General features: G+C 50.6%; 2 protein-coding genes across 3 annotated transcripts in view; one reads left to right on the top strand and one right to left on the bottom strand.

Annotated features, from left to right (window-relative positions):
- The first annotated feature begins 4,857 nt into the window (after positions 1–4,857).
- SOD1 (superoxide dismutase 1) lies at positions 4,858–7,912 on the top strand. Its single transcript, XM_054628234.2, has 5 exons — positions 4,858–4,979; positions 5,389–5,482; positions 5,877–5,946; positions 7,240–7,354; positions 7,639–7,912. The coding sequence occupies exons 1-5, from the start codon at positions 4,905–4,907 to the stop codon at positions 7,747–7,749; spliced, it is 465 nt and encodes a 154-aa protein (XP_054484209.1). The 5' UTR covers positions 4,858–4,904; the 3' UTR covers positions 7,750–7,912.
- Positions 7,913–9,925: 2,013 nt separating this feature from the next.
- SCAF4 (SR-related CTD associated factor 4) overlaps positions 9,926–20,847 on the bottom strand; it is a 28,649-nt gene continuing 17,727 nt past the window's right edge. For both annotated transcript variants that reach the window (XM_054628232.2, XM_054628233.2), the window contains 9 exons: positions 20,219–20,409; positions 19,201–19,301; positions 18,127–18,240; positions 17,285–17,441; positions 16,357–16,511; positions 15,460–15,622; positions 15,283–15,363; positions 15,012–15,200; positions 9,926–11,072 (listed from right to left, as the gene is read on the bottom strand). In XM_054628232.2, the coding sequence (XP_054484207.1) occupies positions 10,249–11,072; positions 15,012–15,200; positions 15,283–15,363; positions 15,460–15,622; positions 16,357–16,511; positions 17,285–17,441; positions 18,127–18,240; positions 19,201–19,301; positions 20,219–20,409 (1,975 nt within the window). In that variant the 3' untranslated portion in view covers positions 9,926–10,248. The remainder of the gene's footprint in view (positions 11,073–15,011; positions 15,201–15,282; positions 15,364–15,459; positions 15,623–16,356; positions 16,512–17,284; positions 17,442–18,126; positions 18,241–19,200; positions 19,302–20,218; positions 20,410–20,847) is intronic.

The raw sequence follows: 20,847 nt of genomic DNA, 5'->3' as shown, positions 1-20,847 counted from the left end.
GTGGCACTCCCTGACCATTGCCAGCGCTGAAAAACCCCGAACCGCCTGCAGCAAACAACCCCAAATTGTTCATTCATTCACGCTGCCACTTCTGTCCCCATCAGAGACCACGCTGAACCTGAAAAAAAAAAAAAAAAAGTAAGGAGCAACAAGCTGGTTCTAGCTTGTGTTGAGCAGGTTTTTCCTTTCCTGCCTCTGTTTTCTGTATAAACTTAGCTCAGTGTCTGAAGCAACACCCAAAGATGTCCATGGCTTGTGGCTCCCCAAAACCCCTTTCCAGGGGTGCAGCCAGGGGCAGGAGGGGAGGAAAGGTGCCAGGAGGCTGCAGGGAGGAGGATTTGCCTCTGGAGAGGGAGAGGTGCCTGGCACAGCAGAGCAGGGCTGCACCTGGAGCTGTCAGAGTGATCCTGGCCAGAAAATCCCAGGCTCCTCAAAGCCTGGTTTAGCCAGGATCGGAGAGACAGGCTGGGCTTAGGGAACAACCACAGTCAGTGCTGCTCTCCAGCTGCTCCTGCTGCCAGGCTGGGCACTGCCAGGCTGGGCACTGCCAGCCAGGGACTGTCAGCAGCCCTAAACTGTCCCACTGGTCCCACGTGCCCGCCGGGATGCCCCAGACTGCCAGGCCTGGATACCCCAGACTGCCAGGCCTGGATGTGGTTCAGCTTCTGGAGGTGCCAGAGCCTCTTCCAGGGCCCTGCAGGCACACAGAGGTGCGGTGAGCACATTCTGGGGAGGTGCTGCAGCCCCTGGAGCCCGCAGGGATGGTGGGTGCCCGGGGTGCAAAGTCTGCAGGCTGCCTCCTGCAGCCCTTCGGCCCCTTGGCACGGCTGGGGGCTGCAGGGAAACTTCCACACAGATGCAGGGCACATCAGAATTAATGAATAAATGCTCCACAGTGCAGTGGAAGCTGCATGGAAATATGTGGTTGGTGCATTTTCCAGTTGCATTCCTATTTAATAATTGCTTGTATTAAAGCAGCACCTCGAAGCCTCATTTTACTGACAGCTCTACAAACCCAGTGTGGTTCCCAGCCATCCAGAGCTCCCAGAGAACAAACCATGTGTTTAAAACTCCAAATGAAACCACATCTTTGTTATTCTGGACACCTGCCTGTTATATTCTGCTTGTCCTTCCTGCTTTCCTGCAGAAACAGGGCAGTTCACCCCGTGGTAGCGTTTGTTTTCTAATTGCGCAATAATTGGCATTTTCCCCGTGGTTTTGTACTTTGCATCTCGAGGATTACCCAACACGGCTGAGTTAAACCCAAGGCACCTCGCCCTCAGGTGTCCTGACACCTGCTGCACCACTGAGCTGTGCATGTGGCAAAAAATGAGAGTGCAGGGCAGTTTGTGTCAGGAATCAATCCAAAATGAACCCCCTGGATCCTCCCTCTGGCACACACTCGCGCGGGCTGGCGTTTGCAAAGTGTTCTGCTCAGTTTAGTAGCCACTGTAAGAACTTTTACAAACAAAAACCTGGCAATAAAATCTAACACCAAGTTTTCCCTTCTCATCACTGTGAATGAAATCCTTATCCAGACAAAGCATGGCAAGGTACAGGGATTTCTTTGGACTTTGCTGATGTTTATCCAAATTGATATATTTTGAAACACGCATCCCATGAATATATCTCTATGTTTCTACACAGACACGCAGTGTTTTGGTTGCATTCCTTCAGGTGCCTTTCAGCAGCCAAAATAACATTCCTGAGAGTGTAAACATTTTGAGTCTCTCATTCAAAAAAATTTAAAAAATAAAAAAATAAAAATAAAAAAAGTTTTTCTGTCAGATGTGCTTTCTGGACAGTATTCTGTCTTTGGCCAGCTTCAGGAGGGATATTTCCATGCTCTAGCTTAGGAACCATTTTAAACTCCAGCTAAGTTCCAGTTTGTGCTCATCCCTCTGTGCCACGGCAGTAGCTCCAGGATGCCCATTTCCCTCCATCCCGGCTTTCCTGGCTCTGTGGTCCCAGTTCCATCCTGTCAGGCTGTTCCCACAGTGGAAGGCTTTCCAGGCTTTGCTGCTGTGTGGGATCCCTGAAGCGCTCGGTGAAGGCGAGCTGGCAAAAGCAGCAGGAATATCACAAATAATTAAATCCCACAGCGGGCAGACCTTGGCAGAGAGGTGCAGAGGGGACAAAGTTCCCGACCAGCATTTACACAACCTCTCCTCTGCGGCTCGTGTTTCAGGCTTGCCCGGCTCGGGGAGCAGCAGAGGGTGGGCGAGCAGCACAAGGATAAGCTCAGCTGAGCCCCGAGTCAATGCGGGTTTTAATCTTGCCTGTTCCACACAAAGGCTCTCCTGCTGACACTGCTTTAATTACCAGCCCCCTGCATGGCAGCAGCACCTCCCCTCGTTCCAACAGCGCGTTTTCCAGCAGTTTGCAGGGAAATGATCATTTCCACAGCGCGTTTCAGCTGGGAATTTCAGCAGCGCCGAGTCAGGGAGTGCCCTCTGCCAGCATCCCCCGGAGGCGGGAGCGGCTTTTTCTTACCCTCTAATCCAGGGGAATTGTTCCTGACACACAGCTTTTGCTCAGGACATGGTGAGATGGACATTCCAGCTCGCTGCTTTTCCCACAGAATCTCCACGGGCAGGAAATAGGATTTGTTTGCACCGCGTGTATAGTTAGCAAGGGAAATGCTACTCTGAAAATTCCCTCATTTTTAACTCGTATAAAATCTCACTGGGGAATTGCTCCCTCGAGGGATTTATGCTTGCTCTAGGCCAGCTTTTTACAGGACCTAAGGGTTGGGATTTTTTGCTACTTTGTCACATTTTGCTGAGAAGTTTATTAACTTTTCTCTGCATAGCTTAGGTGGCTGTTAACCCGCATCACGCAGCAGTTACTTCATTCTTTAAACTAAAAGAGATTGGGAGAGAACCAAATTGCCCAAACTGCCTTTAAACTGGCAGATTAGGAGAGAACCAAGATGCCTAAAGTGCCTTTAAATTGGCAGATTAGGAGAAAATCAAGATGCTTCTCTTCTCTTCTCTTCTCTTCTCTTCTCTTCTCTTCTCTTCTCTTCTCTTCTCTTCTCTTCTCTTCTCTTCTCTTCTCTTCTCTTCTCTTCTCTTCTCTTCTCTTCTCTTCTCTCTGATACTCCAAATAACAAAATAATCAAGTCACCATTTGGTGTGGCAGGGTCAAACGATGATTTTTGTGCTGTCAAAATCAACTGCACTGGGGGGGGGTGGATTTTCTCACCTACTTTAAGAAAGTACGATTTTTTTTTTAATCTCTTGTTGGCGAGATTTAAGAAAATAAAGGAGTAAGAAAGAATTATGTGGGACAAAACATAACCAAACCTGCCCAACTGGGGCAGCCCAGGATTACTGACGCCATCAGTCTCTGAAATTACCTCTGGTTATTTCACTTCACCTCTGAAGAAACCTGACACATCTGGCTCTCATCCATCTGTTGGTGCCACATTTGTGTGGGGGCACAGAGAAGGGCACATCTTGGAGCTCACTTGCAGGGAGGAAGCAATAAACCTGAAGAAAACATCAGGGCAGCTTTGGAGAGCAGACTCAAAGTAAGAGAAAGCCCTGCAGGGAAGTAAAACAAGACATTATCATTTTTAAAAAGTTTAGAAACCTCTTTAAATCAAGCAAGGGCCAGCTGGAGGGCACTGGAAGCTCTCCTCCTCCTGCTGGAGCAGGCTCAGGGTGCTGCTGCTGTCCCCGTTTCCTCACAAGTGACTCCCAGGAGTTTATCTCACCCTTCCTAGATAGGAAGCTCTGGCTGGCTGTCTTCCCAGCATCTTCCCAGGGTTAGGCTACAAATCCCAATGTGTGTCTCTCTCTCTCTCTCAGACAAACAGCCTCCAGGTATTTACGTGGATCAAGTTTTTTTCACTTGGTTTGGTGCTCTCCAACAAACAAATCTCTGCTGCAGTAATGTCACCTGAGCCTCAGGTGACTCTGGTCTTTGTTGTGTGAGGTGTGAAACAACCACAACCTCTCTGCATCCTTCCCTGGCCTAATGAGGCCCCAATAAAGTCACTTAAAACTACTTGGGTTTCACAGAAATTAATAAAAACCCCGTGGGCAGCAGGAAGGGGGGATTCTGTTCCTGTGCCCAGGTGAGACACAGCAGCAAGAGCTGGAGCTGCTGGAGAGAGCCAAGAGGGGGAATGGCTGCAAAGTGACACAGAGTGGGTTTAAATGGGATATCAGCAAGGGATTGTTCCCTGGGAGGGTGGGACGCCCTGGCACAGGGTGTCCACACCAGCCCCAGGTACTCTCCAATCTCTCTGTGATTCTGATTTAGGTTCCGAGCAGCTCTAGTGACAGCAGAGCGGCGGGAGGCGCCCTCTGGCGGTGGAAAGTGCACAGTGGAACGGGGACCGGGATCACCGGGACCGGGATCACCGGGACCGGGATCACCGGGACCGGGATGACAGCAGTGCTGCTCGGGGACAGTCTCACAGCCGCATTCCAGTTCGGGATGGGAGCGGAGCATCCGCCCGCAGCCCGGCACAGCTGCGGCAGGAGCGGGGACACCGCGCTGCGGCTCGTCCGCACGGCACGGCACGGCGGACCCTCTCCGCTCCTGGTCCCGCTCCCTCTGAATCCTTCCCGATCCTGATCCCGACCCCCATCGCGGTCCCGATCCCGATCCCCGTCCCGGTCCTGGTCCCAGTCTCGGTCCCCATACCGTTCCCGATCCCGATCCCCGTCCCGGTCCCGGTCCCGGTCCCCATTACGCACCTTCCACCGCCAGAGGGCGCCTCCTGCCGCCGCGCGCGCCCCGCCGCTCCCGCCTCCCCGCGCTGCGATTGGCCGAGCGGTGCGCGGCGCGCAGCGCGATTGGCCGCGGCGCCGGCCGCCCGCCCTATATAACGGGAGCGGGGGCGTGGCCAGCCCGCAGTCCGCGGGCGCAGCGGGCGGGGCGGGCACAAGATGGCGGCGGTGCGGGCCGTGTGTGTGATGCGCGGCGAGGGGGCTGTGGAGGGCGTCATCCACTTCGAGCAGCAGGTGAGGGCACGGCCGGGCCGGTGGGACCGCCCCGGTGGGTGCGGAGCCCCCGGGATGTCCCTCTCCAGCCTGCTGGCCGTGGCGGAGGGAGCGGGGCGAGCTCAGCCCGAGGGCGCTGCGGTTCCAAATGGCCGCGGCCCTCGGGAGCTGCGCCCTCCCTTGCGGCCGGCCGGGGAGCGCGGCCGCGGGGTCACTCTGCCAAAGTGCGGGATCTTTCTGGAAGGCCCCGTCAGATAACAGGCACCCCTTGCGCTTAGTGATAAAGGAAATCGTTCGAGGGCGTTAAACGAACGCAGACATTCCGGACAGCGTTGCCTTGGGCTCGTGGCAGGGCCTTTCTGTCACCTTGGTTTGACACGGAGCCGTGTAATGGCAAAGTCCTTGTGCTGATAAATGCTCTCCTTTGAAGGGTACTGGACCGGTGAAAGTGACTGGGAAAATCACTGGATTGGCCGATGGAGAGCACGGCTTCCATGTCCACGAGTTCGGGGACAACACCAATGGTAAGGTGTCCCTGCACAGGGGCTGCTCAGCCCTGCAGAGCTGCTCGTGGTGTCGCAGCAGCAGCAGCTTGGGTCTCATGGCTGCAAATCTGTGTGAGGAAATCGTGACCATTGCCGAGGAGTTGCTTCCTGGATAATAAATACTCTGAGCGTGTTGAGGCTGGTGGTCAAGAGCTGCCATACTAAGCACTCACCTGAGCGCCTGGATAACTCAGCGTTATGAAATAAGAGAGCTCCTGGCTGAGCCTGGGACTTGGAAGGCTGTGGCAGGTGATTTATCTCCAGGGGATTAGCAGGGCATGGCACGGGAGAGGAGCTGTTTGCTGTGGCTGGGAGCGGTGTGGGAGCAGCAGCTTTATCCCGGGATCCTGCTCTGATGCTGTGCTTGTTCCAGGGTGCACCAGTGCTGGTCCCCACTTCAACCCGGAGCAGAAGAAGCACGGGGGTCCCAGCGATGCCGAGAGGTGAGTCCAGGGCACGGGCACTGCCAGAAAATCCCTGGGCATTCCTGCAGGGTTCCCGAGGTCACTTAGCCGCTCTTTGGTAACTCCAGCAGTTTGTTTCCCTGAGAGTGTGGTGTCAAATACTCTCCTGGGGACGTTTTCTGGTTTTCTATGGCTTGGGTGGAGGGAACAGCGAGGGCCTGCAACGAGGGCTTATGCTGGGTATCTGGATTTGAGCGGGATGAGACCTGGCTCTTCCCTGGGAGCAGCTCTCACAGCAGTTCCCTTGGGTGGGTGCCAGAGGAAGTGGTGTGGCTGTGCCTGCTGGGTTTGGGGAGCAGGGCTCAGGCAGCCTGGCCTTGCACAGGGATAGGATGGCCCTTGGAACGCTCCCATCGGTGGCTGGCAAATCCCACCTGAGCCACAGGCCGGGCAGAGCTGGATCCGAGCCAGCTCCTGCATGACACAGCATGAACGTGTGCCGGGGCCCTGGCAGCCACTGCTCGGGGCTAAAGGTTGGGATTGCACGGACACTGGGGCTTCTGCAGCCTCGGCAGATTCTGCTCCTGGACTGGCTCTGGCCAGGGGGATTCCTTAGAGGGGGTGCAAGAAGTGGATCTTGCTTTTATCAGTGTAAGAAACAACTGGACTGATGCTTCTTGGAAGCTTAAATCAAGGAGATTCCTCAGAGGAGAGCTGTCATTAACCCAGTTCTGGAGGACCTGGTTAAAAACAGGAATTTTTGTAGAAAGCTGGTTGTCAGCCCTGGGCTGGCTGAGCTGATCACCTGGCAGAGATGTGTCAGTAGTCCAGGTTCTGAATCTGGACAGAGGAGCCTGACACCACAGGATCAGCTGCACTTTGAGGGATTGCTGTGCAGGACACAGCACAGCAGCATGCCAGCAGTCCTGTGACAATTCCACTGCTCCAGGCTCAGCTCTCCAGGGAAGGCTCAGCAGAGATGCAGCTGATAGAAGCTGTGTGGGAGAGCAGAGTGCCAAGTGATGGGGTAATGCCAAACTGGAATAATCATCCCTGGCACTGGCTGGGACTGAGCAGTTCCTGCACTGCCTTTGACCTGCTGCCTGACAAACCGCTTCTCCTAATCCTCCTTAAACCAAAAGCCTGTGGAATAGCTGAGCTGTCCTGGACAGCAGAAGCTCTGAGAACAGTGGTGGTGTCCACCAGGTCTGCAGGAAAGGTTGTTCCACTGGATTTGGGAGCCTTTGTTGTGTTGTAACATAAACTCCCAGCCTTGCCTTGGAAGAGCTTTGGGTGCAGGCCACTTTGAGAGATTGCTGTGTGTCCGTGCAGGCACGTGGGAGACCTGGGCAATGTGACTGCCAAGGGAGGCGTGGCCGAGGTGTCCATCCAGGATTCCGTCATCTCCCTCTCGGGACCACACTGCATCATCGGCCGCACCATGGTGGTGAGTGGGGAACCCAGAGCAGGGACAGGGCATTCACAGCCAGCCATCCATCCAGCCATCCCTCTGTGCCTTGGTGTGGCACGTCCCTGCCAGCCTCCTGGAGATGTCCTTCTCTAACTCTGCTCCTTCCCGCTGTGGGTGCCTGGAGCGCCCTTGGGCAGGTGCAGTGGGAAGTTTCCAGCATGGAGATCAGTTTGGCAGTGTGTAGCTGGTGTGGAGGTGCTGCTGCTGCTGCCAGGAGCAGTGATGGCTGGATTAACGAAGGTCCCTTAATTGTGCTGCAGGTGCACGAGAGGCGGGATGACCTGGGCAAAGGGGGCAATGACGAGAGCCTGCTGACTGGGAACGCGGGGCCCCGCCTGGCCTGCGGGGTGATTGGGATTGCCAAGTGCTAAGTGTGCTGCCTGCAGTGCTCCTCCTGCTGCTCCTTCCCCTCCTCCTGCAACTTCCAGATGTGTCATCAATCTCCTGCTCCTCTGCATCCCGAGCAGCACTCACACGCTGGAGACTGACCGAGTTTTGTATGATGTATATTCAATTAAAGTGTCCCTGACGGAATGGCTCTGTGGTCTGTGCTCACGCTCCTGCTGCCACCATTCCGTGTCACATCCCTGCTCTGAGGGAAGATGTGAGTAGTGCTCCTGTTCCAGCCCCTGGGTGTGTCAGGGCTTCCTCCTGGGGCAGGGGCAGCATTTGTAGGCTTCAAACTTGTGTAATAAATGTTCTGGGCAGATACACCCGGGTCTGGCTGTCTGTGAACAGGATAAAAAACCCAAAGGCCCAAACCTGCCCCTGCTGGGAAAGGGGGCCTGGCTTCAGCAGGTGCATGGTTAAATTGCATCCATCAAGAGGTTCCAGGCAGAATCCCAGGAGTGCCCACTGTGGGCCAGTGCCAAGCTCCATCCTGTTCTGGTGTGTCCTTCTGAAACAGATTTCAGGCTCTCTCTTCATAGAGAAAAGAGTCATGAGGACTTGCACCAATGTTCCTTTCTTCTGCACTTCAGGATATTCATGGAGGGAGCAGGCTGCAGTCCCAGGTAACCCCACTCCACTGAGGCACAGCACTAAGGGAGCTGGGTAGTAGAGCAGAATACTGTAAAAAGGCTTTGAACTTACGTTCCCTGTTGCTGCCAGAGCACTGTGTGCGTCTTCACCTCTCTGTGCCTCCTCCAGAGGGCTGCTGCTGCTGCTGCTGCTGCTGTGAGGGTTATGCACAGGCTCTGCTGCAGAAGGTGTAAAGAGTTGTTCCAGTTTTCCAGGCTCTGCTTTCAGATCCCTACTGAGGCAGAGAACAGGGGTGGGATTTGCATGAACACAGCAGCCTTGTGTCTCTCATTGTCTCCAGCTCTTTAAGGAGGTGTTCTCAGTGAAACAAACCTTCCTTCCTTACGGAGCTGGGGCAGCTTTTCCCAAGGCTCAGACCTCGATTTGTGGGACAAGGGAATGTCCCGTGGGCCCAGCAGGAAACCACCAGTGAGGGAGGACACGAGTTTTAACACATGGAAGTTGAGGTCACTACAATCTGTAAACAGGTTCTTTCTCTCTTTATTCTGCTATTGCAAGAACATAAAAATAGATGTCCTCTCCCCAGTCCAGAGCTCCACAGTGGCTCTCCCAACCCTCTCCCTGCCCAGAGACAATTCCCGCTGCCCTATTTTACAGCAGGCCAGCTGTAAAAAAGGACTGATGTAAGGAAGCAGCTGCCCTTCCCTTGGGGCAAAATCCCCAGCTTTTAAGGTAGAACACACCTATAGCAAGGAGAAAAAAACCATTGAATATGCACAGGATTCATACACTGGTGCTGCTGGGGTTATGGGAGCTCTGAGCCACGTGGGGTGGGCAGAACTTCCCAAAGCATCCCTGCCCCAGGGATCAGCCACAGAGAAACTGCACCTGCCCTTGGCACAGCTGACAGGACATGGAAGGGCTCTGGAGAGGAGGTGCCACAACACCCAGGAACACCAGGAACACCCTCTGTCACCAGCCCAGGGGGGCACAACCTACCTCTGGCAGGGCGAGGAGGAGCAGCCCCGTGTCCATGGAGGAAGGGCCAAGTCCTTGTCCAGCCCTGCCTGGAGAGCCAGGCTGGAATCCTGGTGCCTCCGAGGTCTCACTCCCAACAAGTACAAAAGCTGCAGAGCAGGCACACACTGTGTAACCTCAGAGCAGATGGTCGGTGCCTGAAGGGGTCACTTAAAAAAAGGCAAATTAAGAGCAACAGGAACCACAGAACCAATTGAAAAGAGGGAGGGAAAAAAAAAATAAAGCAAAGAATGGATTGCATTGCAAACACTAAAACAGTTAACTCCGCAATTAACATCTTAAAACTAACTTTTACCCGGGGTGGTCAAGTAGCTCATTAAAATGCAGCAATCTAAAACTCCAGAGGACTGTTACAAATAAAAATTCACTTCTGTGAATTGCTACACAAACAGATGGATTTCCTTTAACAAACAGAACCAAACCAGTCTAATTTAGACTCCAGTACAGCATTAACAGTTCCAACTTTAGGCTGCTGAACACTCCTTTTCCACTTCAGTGCAGCGTAGGAAGAATAGCACACGTTAAAAGTTTGTTACGAAAATAGAGTTTATTAAAAACACATCCCTATTGTTTTGAGGAGCTTTCACCGTTACCTTTTCTTAAATTAAAAAAAAAATAGAAAGCACTTCTACTTCTGATTCGTAAACTTTTTAAAGTCAAAACTTTAAAAAAGTTACAGCAAAAATGGGTAATATTTTAATCATCTCTTCAGTATTTTATGTTATGTTGTGGCTATTTTAAATAGAAGGGAAGCAATCAAATTGCTCACAGCGCCCCGCCTCGGGGGCGCAAGGGCGGAAGCGGATTTACAGCACTGTACAACCAAAGCTCGGCCCTGCGGGCGGGCAGCCCTAGCGCGGCGCCTCGGCCGCCGAGCCCGTGTCCTTGTCCGCCTGTTCCAGGGATGAGGTAGCCTCGGGCGCTGACTCCGGCGCGGCGTTGGCGCCCGCGGGTTCGGCGTCTCCCGCAGCCAGTTCTGAAACAAGGTCCGCGCCCTCCGTTTTGCCGCCGTGGGACTCGTGGTTTTTGTCGCCCTCCGCTCTGTCTGTCACCTCCGGCTTCTCCTTGCCGCGGCTCTCCTCCTTGTCTCTACGAGACTCCCGATCCCTGGAATCCCTCTCCCTGTCTCGGTGGCCGCTGGAGCGCCTGTTCCTGTCCTCCGAGTCCCTGTGCCGGTCGCGCTCGGGGCTGCGGCGTCCCCAGTCTCGCCTGTCGCGCCCGCCCGGCCGCTCGTGCTCCCGCTCGTCGCGGCCGCCGTAGCGCTCCCGCTCGCTGTCCGCCCGGTTCCCGAAGGATCTCCTCCCGAACCGCTCCTGCTCTCTGCTGCCCGTGAACTGCCTGTCGTTCCTGAACTGCCGCCCGTCCCTGTTCTCCTCGCTGCCGCCCTGGCCGCCCGCGGGCCGCACGAAGTGGCCGGGCGGCGGGAAGGGCGCTTTCATTCCGTGCGGGGGAGGCATGCCGAAGCCGCCGGGGCCCGGCGGGGGCCCCCGGTGCATCATGTGCGGCGGCATATGGCGCGGCGGCAGCATGGGGAAGCGCGGCAGCGGCGGCGGCGGCGGCATCCCCGGCGGGCGCTGCAGCGGGATCAGCCCGGGCCGGGCGCCCAGCAGCCCCGTGGACGGAGTCTGCAGCCCCACCACGGGCGCGGGCGGCGGCGGCGCCACGCCCTGGGTGCCTGCAAGGAACACAAGGGACAGTCAGAGCCGGCACCAGGCATGCAGAGCGTCTCCCGAACCTCAAACCCGATCATCTCGGCTTATCCCGGGAAAGGAGCGCCCTACAACCTGGAGCGAAGCTTCCTGGCCTCTGCGCGCTGCTGGCAGCAAGGACTGTGCCCAGGGCAGCAACTAACCCCTGATCCCAGAGGCTTCCTTGGGAGAGCCTTGCCCTGGTGCACTCACAGCTCCCCCTGATCCCAGAGGCTTCCCTGGGAGAGCCTTGCCCTGGTGCAGGAACGGCTCCCCCTGAGCCCCAGCTCAGCCTCCTGCTTTCCCAACCGACTGCAGCCAAAGCCCCCTTCCTGGTGAAGACACCTCACCCCCTCCAGTGGGATTCAAACATTTCCCTCTGCCACAAACAGCAGCTGAACACCCCACAGCTGCACAGCACCAGAAACAGGCAGAGAAGAAGCTGGAATACAGCTGGAGCACAGCTCTTTGCCATTTCACAGAAAAGAGACACAACAAAGATTCACTTCAGTAGAATAAACCTTGCAATGTAAACTAAAAGGAAATTCAACAGGTCATTCCTTGCTTCTTTTTTTTTTTTTTTTTTTTTGTAATAGTGTTTCATCCTTTATAGCACATATCCAGCACCAACTATTTTCCAGTTTTATTCCTATGCTCTTCATTGGAGGGAAAAAACCTCCTTCTCCAAAAATACTGTCAGCCAAAGCTCAGCCCACAGCTCCTGGACACCAACCAACACAAGGAGCTGGAAAGAAGGATTCTGAGAAGAATCCTGAGCTCCAGCTGAGGCCTTCCCACCACCCCAGGGCAGGTGCCCCCTCAGTCTGAACCAGGAACACTCCCAGAGCCCTACACTGCTCCCATCTGCTCCTGCTCACCAGCACCTCCTGCCCTAGGAACACAGCCCCTGCCTGGCTAAAACCAGGATGAAACACTGTGGGAATTTGTGATGTCAGCACTGAAAACTGCATTTGGGTGCAGCTCCCCTTCAGCTGCAATGGTGTTCATCCCTCCCCTGTCCAGCTTTGGCACCTGTCCCCAGACAGAGCTGAGCCTGCTGTGCTGCCCTCTCACCACACCCCTGACTTTTAGGGATGCCTCTCACAGAAACCTTTTCACCTGAGTGCTCTTTAAATTCATATTGGAAGGAAGTTGGATTTTGCCAGTGAGAAGACTCGTGTGACAGTTCCCAGTCCATGATATCCTCTCCCCTTCCCCTCCAAGCAGTCAGACACAGCTCCCACTCTTGGAGAGAAATGGTCCAGTACCAACAGCATTTTTTTTCTGCATTTTTTCCTTCCTCTAAAATGTAAAGCCTTCTCCCCTCCTGGTCAATAACCAGGTCTGCAATCACCCAGTTTAAACTCCTCCTGTGACAGAACTACAGATCTGACAACACAAGACTCATAGCTAATGATGTCTCCCAGGAATTCTGAGATTTGGGGATATTCTTGTTGGTAAAAACATCTTTTAATCTTCCCCAGAAGATTAAAACAAGGCAGAATAGAATAACTGAGAACTAAAGAGCCGAAGTTAAGCCTGTGCTTCTGCTTAGAAGCAGCAGAGCAGATGTGGGTTACCAGAGCATGAACATGAGGTGAGGGAGGGAAGTTTCACATTTAATAAGTCATTAAATTTCTCAACCTTATTTCTACACAAACTGCAGCACTGAAGCAACATAATTGTACCTGGAACTCCTTCATTCTGAACTGCATTGGCTGGAGAGCTGCACACTTTTTATTTTAAATTTATTTTAAATATCAACCCTCTTCAGTGCTGAGGCTAAAGCAACTGTAGAACTACTGGAGTTTCCTCACTCTCCTGACAAATCAGGCACCAACTAAATACCTGAAGAGCAGTCCAGAAACACATCCCAGTTTACTGAAAATGCTCAGGGAAATTCATGCTACAAACACACACACCTGGGGCAAGTTAAGGTCCTCTTTTGTTTTAGGAAGTACCTGACATTCAAGCAGTTTCCTAAGCTGGGTATGAACTCCCAGAGCTCTGAGATAAACCCTGAGGTGATTTCCTGACCCAGCCTGTCCTGCTGGAGCCAGTTCCCTCACACCTGACACCTGCTCCTCTGTCCCAATGTGCAAAGCCACACCTTGCCTTCACAACAGATTTTATTGGTTTCGGAGGAGCAACCATCACACACCAAAGTGTCCCAAGTTTCCTCACCTGACTCCTACAACACAGCCCAAAGTGCTCAGGCTGGCCTGAAGGATCTTCTGTCCAGGGAGGGCACAGGAGCCATCCTTACTGCTTTGATAAATTAGGTATGAAGCCAGATTTCCATGTCACTGTTACCCAGACCTGACCATCTCTCCCAGCTGGACAAAGCCCACATTCCCTTGGGATAATTCTCATTCGTGTCAGCAGTGCTGGCACACCTGATTAACTCTTACACAAACTCTGCTCACTCAGTGGTTCCAGTAACTTGAACCCAACCCCTTGAATCACTTCCCAGCACGTGGAGCTCTGTGCTGTCTGTCTGTCCCAGCACACAAACCTCATGGAGACACATGGAACAAGCCAAAAGCTCATGGACCCAGCACAACAGCAGCAGGGTTTCACTCCACTCTGAAGCTGCTGTTCTCCAACATCCTGCATGTTCTCCAGTGGGGAATGTGGCCTCCTACAGTAGCTAGAGCATTAAATACTGCCAGGGAATTCTTGAGAAGGACACCATGTTCTCAGTCTGGTGGGTATTTGCTGGAGTTTGCTACAGAATCATTCAGAGCCTCACACATCCCAAGGGCCAGGAATATGAAGTGCAGGTTGAAGTGCAGAGACAGTGGAACTCCAAAACTCTATGCTACCTTTACAGAAAGTGTCATTCAGCAGGAAGGTGTGAATTTCTGAAATTCCTAACAAAATTCCCTGACTCCATGGTGTCACCAGTTTCTTAAGCTGTTCTCTGTTTTGAAAGGGTCTTCTGTCAAGTTTCCAACATGCAGGATCCATAAATCATTAGTCATGGATGGAAAATTTAGCCCTCACATCCAATAGAGCAGTGAGCTCTCAGGGAGACAAATCTGATTTTCTTCAGTGATCACTGAAATTCTGGGCAGAAACCCACTAACACAAAATTAGCTTTTTCATTCATTTCCTAGGCTCTCATGTAGAGACCTAAAATCCCACAAATGCAGTAATCTCACTAAAATTTGCAGGTAACGAGTCTCTTGAGTAAATTCTTGACACTGGCCCATCCAAAGCCATCATAAAATAAGCATTTAGCAGAGTTCTGTAACAGTTCACACTCCCTTTCAAAACCTGACCAAGTTTGTATAATATTAGGAAAAGTAATTTATGCAACATACTCCCATTACCCTGGGTTTGCGAGTCAGAAAAACATTTGGTAATATTTAAATAATATCTTCTTTAAAAGGTTTCAAAACCTGTCCTACTGCAGGACTGCATAAAAGCTCTTGGTTTTCTGTTCTATTAAAACAATTTATTCCATACATAACAAGAATATACCCCATCCTCAGAGATTTCAAAAATACACTAAAAATAGTTTCTCTGCATGTTAATTTTGTATATCTAATATAAAACCATATAAAACCATGTTCCTATGTATATCTAATGTAAAACCTAGTTCCTATGTCGTACAGATGTGTTGCTCTAAGTTCATTGTCTAGACTGTATAAACCTTCACTTGTTAAAAGTGGACAGTATTTGAATTTGTAACTTACACATCATGGCTTTGTTTCTTCAGTAGTAAAAAATATTGACTGTTTCTCCTGTGCAAAATTAGGTCTTTAAAATTGATTTGAAAGCCAACAGTAGGACAGAAATTTCAACAAGTGGAGAAGAATGTGCTTCCCTTTCCCTTGGACTGTGAGTCAGCAGCCAAACCAAAATGGTATTTGAAATGTAGGGAACAATGAAGTGCAGAACTTACCCAGGAGGGCACTTACCAAGGAGTGGAACAGCCTGGGTGACAGGAGCAGGGACGTTGGTAGGTGCTACAGGAGGTGGAACAGTGCCATAGATTTTGGAAGTGTCAGTACTTTCAGCATTCCCTCTGCCTCCAGAAACTACTGTTGGGATGGGATTTCCTACAGACGACTCCTTTGTAGTGTCCTCATTCCCACCAGTGGCTGTAGCTGAGGAACAAGGCAAGGACACATTGAGCACCAGGCAGCAATTCCTGCAGGCTCCCTGCCTTCCCCAGGGCCCAGCACTTACAGTTTGGGATGTTCACTGCTGGAGTGTGCGGGACAGAGACCGGAGGAGTTATGGGAGGTGGTGGCCCGGGAGGAAGGAATCCTACAAGAAGCACAGCAGAGAGAGCCCTGAGCGCCCCCTGGCACAGCCCAGTGCAGCTCTGGCCCAGCAGGGCCCGGGCTGGCCCACCCCACAAACCTGGAGGTAAATGCAGCGGGTTGAAGCCCGGCCGGAGGAACGGAGGCGGTGGCGGCGGCGGCACCCCGGGGGCAAATCCAGGAGGGGGAATTCCTAAAGGTGCTGTGAAAGCTGGGGGCTGGAGTGCACCAACCACGGGAGGCCCTGATGGATGGGGGGGAACCTGGGAAAAAGGAAAGGGAAAGATGGGTCACCCCAAGAGTGCCCCAATGACTCTCTGTCCTGCTGGGGACCTCTGTCCTTGTCCAGCTCCACCAGGACATCTCAGCGACCCCAAACTCCTCTGCAACAAGGGGGCACTTGCACAGAAGATGCAGGAGCACTCCAGAACTCCCATCACTGAAAATATCAACACCAGCCCTGTCTGCCTTTGTAATTAGGGAATTTTCCTCTGTGCTGATGCATGTCGGTAACTCACCTGCACAGAGCCCTCACACAGTGCCTGGGATTCATCTGCACCCAGCATGATCGATTTCCAGACAGGATCCACTGGAATGCTCACAACTTCAGGGCAACTAAAAACCTCTGCTTGTCTCTTTCTCACTACCTGAGTTTGCACATTAGAGTGACTGGTGTTTCCTTTCCCTTTATTTCTGATTTATATCAAACTCTGCATTTAAATTAGCTCTGATACCCTGACAAGAAACTACTGATATAAAAGTAGTGGAGTATCTGCCAGTAAGAAAAGCTTTTAGAGGAACATTAATTAATAAAACAAACAACAAAAAAAAGCCAATCACAAAACCTGAAGATGCAATTCAGCCCTTCTATAACACAGATTCTACTGCAGTAATTTCTCTGTGACTGAGAGAAGAGAGTTCCCATTCATGGCATTCCCTCTCTCCCTGAGTTATTATTTGAAGTGAGTTTTGTTTGTTTCTGTGGAACAACTCTCACCTGTGGAGGAGGTACTGTTATTGGTGCAGGCATGGGAACAGGAATTGGGACAGGTAAAGCTTTGGGAATAGGTGACACTGGTTCATTGTGTGCAGCTTCTGCGCCTCCATTCTGAGCCACTTCATTTTCAGACTTCTTGGGAATTCCCTTCCACTCTGCCCAAAACAAAATCCCAACAGACACAGATCAGACAAGCAGTGCCATGTGAAACATGCTTAGTCATGTTTACAAAAATGGCCTAATTGAAAATACTCAGGTAATAACACCACAGAACTAAGAAGCATTTCTACTATTTCTGACAGTAAAAACTCCAAATTCATTTAAACACAGCAAATAAACTTGTTCCTTTCAGTAGTCATTTAACAATCCTTTGCACTGACAGTGTTCATACACACCCAGGATTCTGTTACATTATCTGTGACAAAAACTGTCAGGCTCTTTGGGACAAGCTTTCAACAGGTTCATGCTATTGCTCTCAGGCAAGAAGGCAGCAGCTTGGCCACTAATTTGAGAACTCGTTTCTAAAAAACCCAACATCTTCAAGTCTCAAACATGGAAAAGGAGAATACAACTCTAAAGAATTGCAGCAAAATAACAAAAATGTCAAATATAGCTTTAAACCTAATTTATGGAAGAAATAGCTCCTATTGTCCATCAGAACTTCCTGGGAAAAGCCAGCTAAGCACACAGAGGGATCAGTGAGGGGGCATTTTGGGAAAGAGAAAAGCACTGAGAGGACTGGAACACACTGACATTATGCTCATGATTCATTACATTTTTGTTTAAAACACACAACTGATTTTTGTGTGTTCAGCATGAAGAGATGCTACAATTAGAGCACATAATCACCAGCTAATTGGGCAAACTGGACAGAAGAGCCAAACCCTGAAATAAAGGTTCAGTAACAAAACATGCAGTAACACTGTACCTGGACTAAGGGTCTCGTTGTCCAGCATTCCTCCTTCACAGAAACTTTCCAGATCTTCAGGTTTGACTTTGTCCCATGGTATGTAAGTCACACCCAATTCTACATCCCAATACTGCTTGTAGTCTGGCTTTATTCCTTTATTCAGAGCCCAGGCAATCTTGGGTGGGAGGAAATACAAGTGATCAGCAAAATGTTTCCATTTTCATGGATTTAATATTTCATTCTCACAAAACAGCATTTGAGGGTAAAAAGTGTAAGTGAAACAGCTACAAAACTCTGAAGAAAGTTTTTTTTTAAGCAGACTTGGTTCCTATTTCTTGGCTTAACTCTTGCACATCATTTGTAAAAATGTATAAAGCCAGCTTCTTCTGATGATCCCCAACCACTACGATTAATTCCATTTCCCTTTGGAGGACAGTGTCACACCAATTTGACATTCTACAGAAGGAAGAACTTCACTAATTGATGCACATTTCCTTATTTATGAGTACTCTTTGTAGGATTATCATATGTAATGAAACTCTGTTAGGAGACAAATAACAGGGAACAAGAAACACACAGTGCCAGTCCCCTGTAATGAGCAAAAGGGCACCCTTTTTGTTGATTAAACAGATAATTATTGGCAATCTTTCAAGGAAACTGATACAAGGTTCCACTAATCCCACTACAGACCAGGAACAAAAATTCTCAAAAACCAGTTCACTGATGTGTTTTTTCAGGATTTTACAGAATATCATCTCCAGAACTCATATGAGTCTGAAATACCCCAAAGCCCAGCAGAGATGAGACAGGATGTCAGTAATTACAGCAGCTTTGGAAAGCCTGATGTTTTCAAGCAGTACCTTGATGGATTTCTGGTTGACTTTGAAGTTGCCTCGGCTCAGTTTCTGGAGGGCTCTGTTGGCATCTTGTCTGTGCACCATGACAATGTAGGCACATCCTCTGGGCGGTATCATCTGGGTGGGGTTTGAGGGAAGAAAGTTCATTTTGTGGCTAACAAACAGTGAACAACACACAAATGCTCAGTTACAGCAAACTGGGACATCAGGGGGTGTTCCAAAGGGGCTGTGCAAGTATGGAAGGAAAAAACAGTTCAAGAAGCTAAGAAAGCCAGTATCTTCTGGAAATTCACACCTCTAGTGAACTGAAACTTCCATAACTTCTGAAAACCTCCATAACTCTAAAATACAGCTGACTTGTGCATATTTAATCCTTTTAAATTGCTAAACAATAGCGTTCATGTAAATTCCAACATCTGGCAATTAGTTACTTTGTTGGAATGCACAACAGTATCCCCCTTCACTCTGCCAGCTGCACCTCCACATTCAGTTGTAGCTGCAGATTTGGAATAATTTTTATTTATCATGAAATTGAGGAAAAACCTCCTATGCTCTCTTACAAAATTTGGGAATAGGAAGAAAATTAATCACTTATTTTTGTTTGTTTGAACGAATAAAATTTTTGAAGTTACTGGAACAGCTGTAATTTATATATAAAATATCCTTAAATACAGCAAAATAAAACAATTGTTCTCTGTGTTTATGGCTAAAATGACAGAAGAGCAACAAGAACACCAGCTGAGAGTCCATGCTCCTATAATCAAATAAAATGAAGCAGCCAAGGAACTCAGAAGCATGGGATGTAATTCTGCAGCCATCAGCCTGCACAGAAAGCAGGATTTTTATGAAAATGGGGTAATCTGCATTTTTATACTGCAGGAAACCAAAGCATCTCCCTTCTTGTTTGTGTACAAGTCAGCCACATGCTCGGAGTGCCCCCACCAAAACCACAAGACATGGGAAATGAGAGGCAGATCTTTGGAATGTATCAGAAATGACTCTGCCTCAGAGCAGCCTGGAGAGATGTTGTGCACCCAAACACATCAAAGCAGCTTACACTGCACCCCTTCTACTCACATTGATGGACTCAATGGGGCCAAACTCCTCCAAGAGACTTCCCACATCCTGCTGAGTTGTCCTTTTGTCCAGCTGTCCTACCCAGAGTGTGGTACTGCAAACTACAACCAAGAGTTAGCACAGGTGGTCCTTACATCACAGATAACCAACACCTATCCCATGCTGAATCCAGGGTAATAACCAGGAAAGGAGCTCAAGGTATCCCCCAGGCTGCAGATTACTGCAGCAACATTCTACACTCATCCAGGTTTTCCACCTGAGAGATCCAGAAGGGCAAACTTTGACAGCCAACATGACAGAACCTGGGAAAGGTGCTTGCAGCAGCACATGTCACAGCACTGCCAGGGAGCTTCCACTGAGCAGCTCCAGGACTCTGCAGGCCTTCACACCCCTGGGACCATCACTCACCAGGTCTTGGCTCTTGAAACACCTCAGGGTTTTGTCTCTCTTATATGAGAAAGAATGTTTTTATTTTACTTGGTGAGAAGATTCCACATTCCCAAGGAATATTCAGAACGCAACTACTATGTTTGGTCTATAAATGGTCTATAAAGCCAGGATTATATCAGAAATCCAAACATCAGCCTGTGTGTTTTCCAGGTCAAATCTCCCCTTCAGGTTGGAGAGATACACAAGACTGAATACTTAGAAAAATTGTAATAATTTACAGTTAACTCAAATCCATTCTGTTCACCTCAGACAAATCTGCTTTACCTTATATGTGTTGAAGGAAGGAAAAGAAAAACATGGGATTTCAGCTTTTTCATATTTTACAGCCAAAATATTTCAAACTCGGAGCTACTCCAGAAATGCTAAATATGAGCAGAGAAGCACAGGGAAGTGTGGTGAGATTCCTACCAGGAATCACCAGGCAGTTCATTTCTGCCCTGTCTGGATGGCCCTCGGAAAGCACAAGCAGCAGCAGCAGCGTTAACCCCAAGGAGCCCAGAGAGAACCCTGCCGGGCACTACGGGGAGGTGCAGAGCGACCCGGGGAAGCACGAAGGGAGGACACTCACCACTGACGGTCTCTGCCTTGATCTGGGGCAGCCCCTTGGAGCGGCGCTCCTTCTCCCGCTCGCGCTCGCGCCGCTCCTGGGAGCGGGACTTGGGCGAGCGCCGGCGCCGGTCGCGGGAGCGCGAGCGGGAGCGCCGGTGCCGCGAGCGCCGCGAGCGCGAGCCCGACCGCGAGCGTCTCCTCTTGGGGGACCTGTGGGGACCAGAGCCGCCCTGCTCAGAGCCTGACACGCAGCCTCAGCTGGACAACACCCCGAGGGCTCCCTCAGCAAGGGAACGCGTCAGCCTCGGTCACACAAAAAATTTCCCGTCATGTACTGATTTCGTTCTGAAGCTGACCATCAAAACTGCGTCCACTTCAACACAGGGAAAGTTACACCTGCATCAACGAGGCAAATGTTCACTGGTTTACAAAGAAATGGCCAAAAATGATTATAAATAAATTATAAATTACAAGTAAGTTCTGCCACTGAAATTACATTTTGCATCGTGTTCAAGTTCTAAACCACTCCAAGCGTGGCAGAGCTTCAGAGAAATCGTGCAGAGCAATTGCATCTTGGTGAACAAGATGACTGCTTGCAACTAAACAGAGAGTGCAGCCAGACCTGCTCAGTCAGCTGGGATGTGATAC

This window comes from Agelaius phoeniceus, chromosome 2 (assembly GCF_051311805.1).
Source record: "Agelaius phoeniceus isolate bAgePho1 chromosome 2, bAgePho1.hap1, whole genome shotgun sequence".
NCBI classification, from domain to species: domain Eukaryota; kingdom Metazoa; phylum Chordata; class Aves; order Passeriformes; family Icteridae; genus Agelaius; species Agelaius phoeniceus.
The sequence above is the reverse complement of the archived record's forward strand: the minus strand, read 5'-3'. Positions and strand labels throughout refer to the sequence as shown.

What these genes read in the sequence shown, in the direction of transcription:
- SOD1 (XM_054628234.2), top strand. Translation starts at nt 4,905, where the DNA reads ATGGCGGCGGTGCGGGCCGTGTGTGTGATGCGCGGCGAGGGGGCTGTG. An exon ending in TCATCCACTTCGAGCAGCAG is followed by an intron (nt 4,980 to 5,388) that starts GTGAGGGCACGG and finishes TCTCCTTTGAAG; the next exon opens with GGTACTGGACCGGTGAAAGT. An exon ending in GTTCGGGGACAACACCAATG is followed by an intron (nt 5,483 to 5,876) that starts GTAAGGTGTCCC and finishes TGCTTGTTCCAG; the next exon opens with GGTGCACCAGTGCTGGTCCC.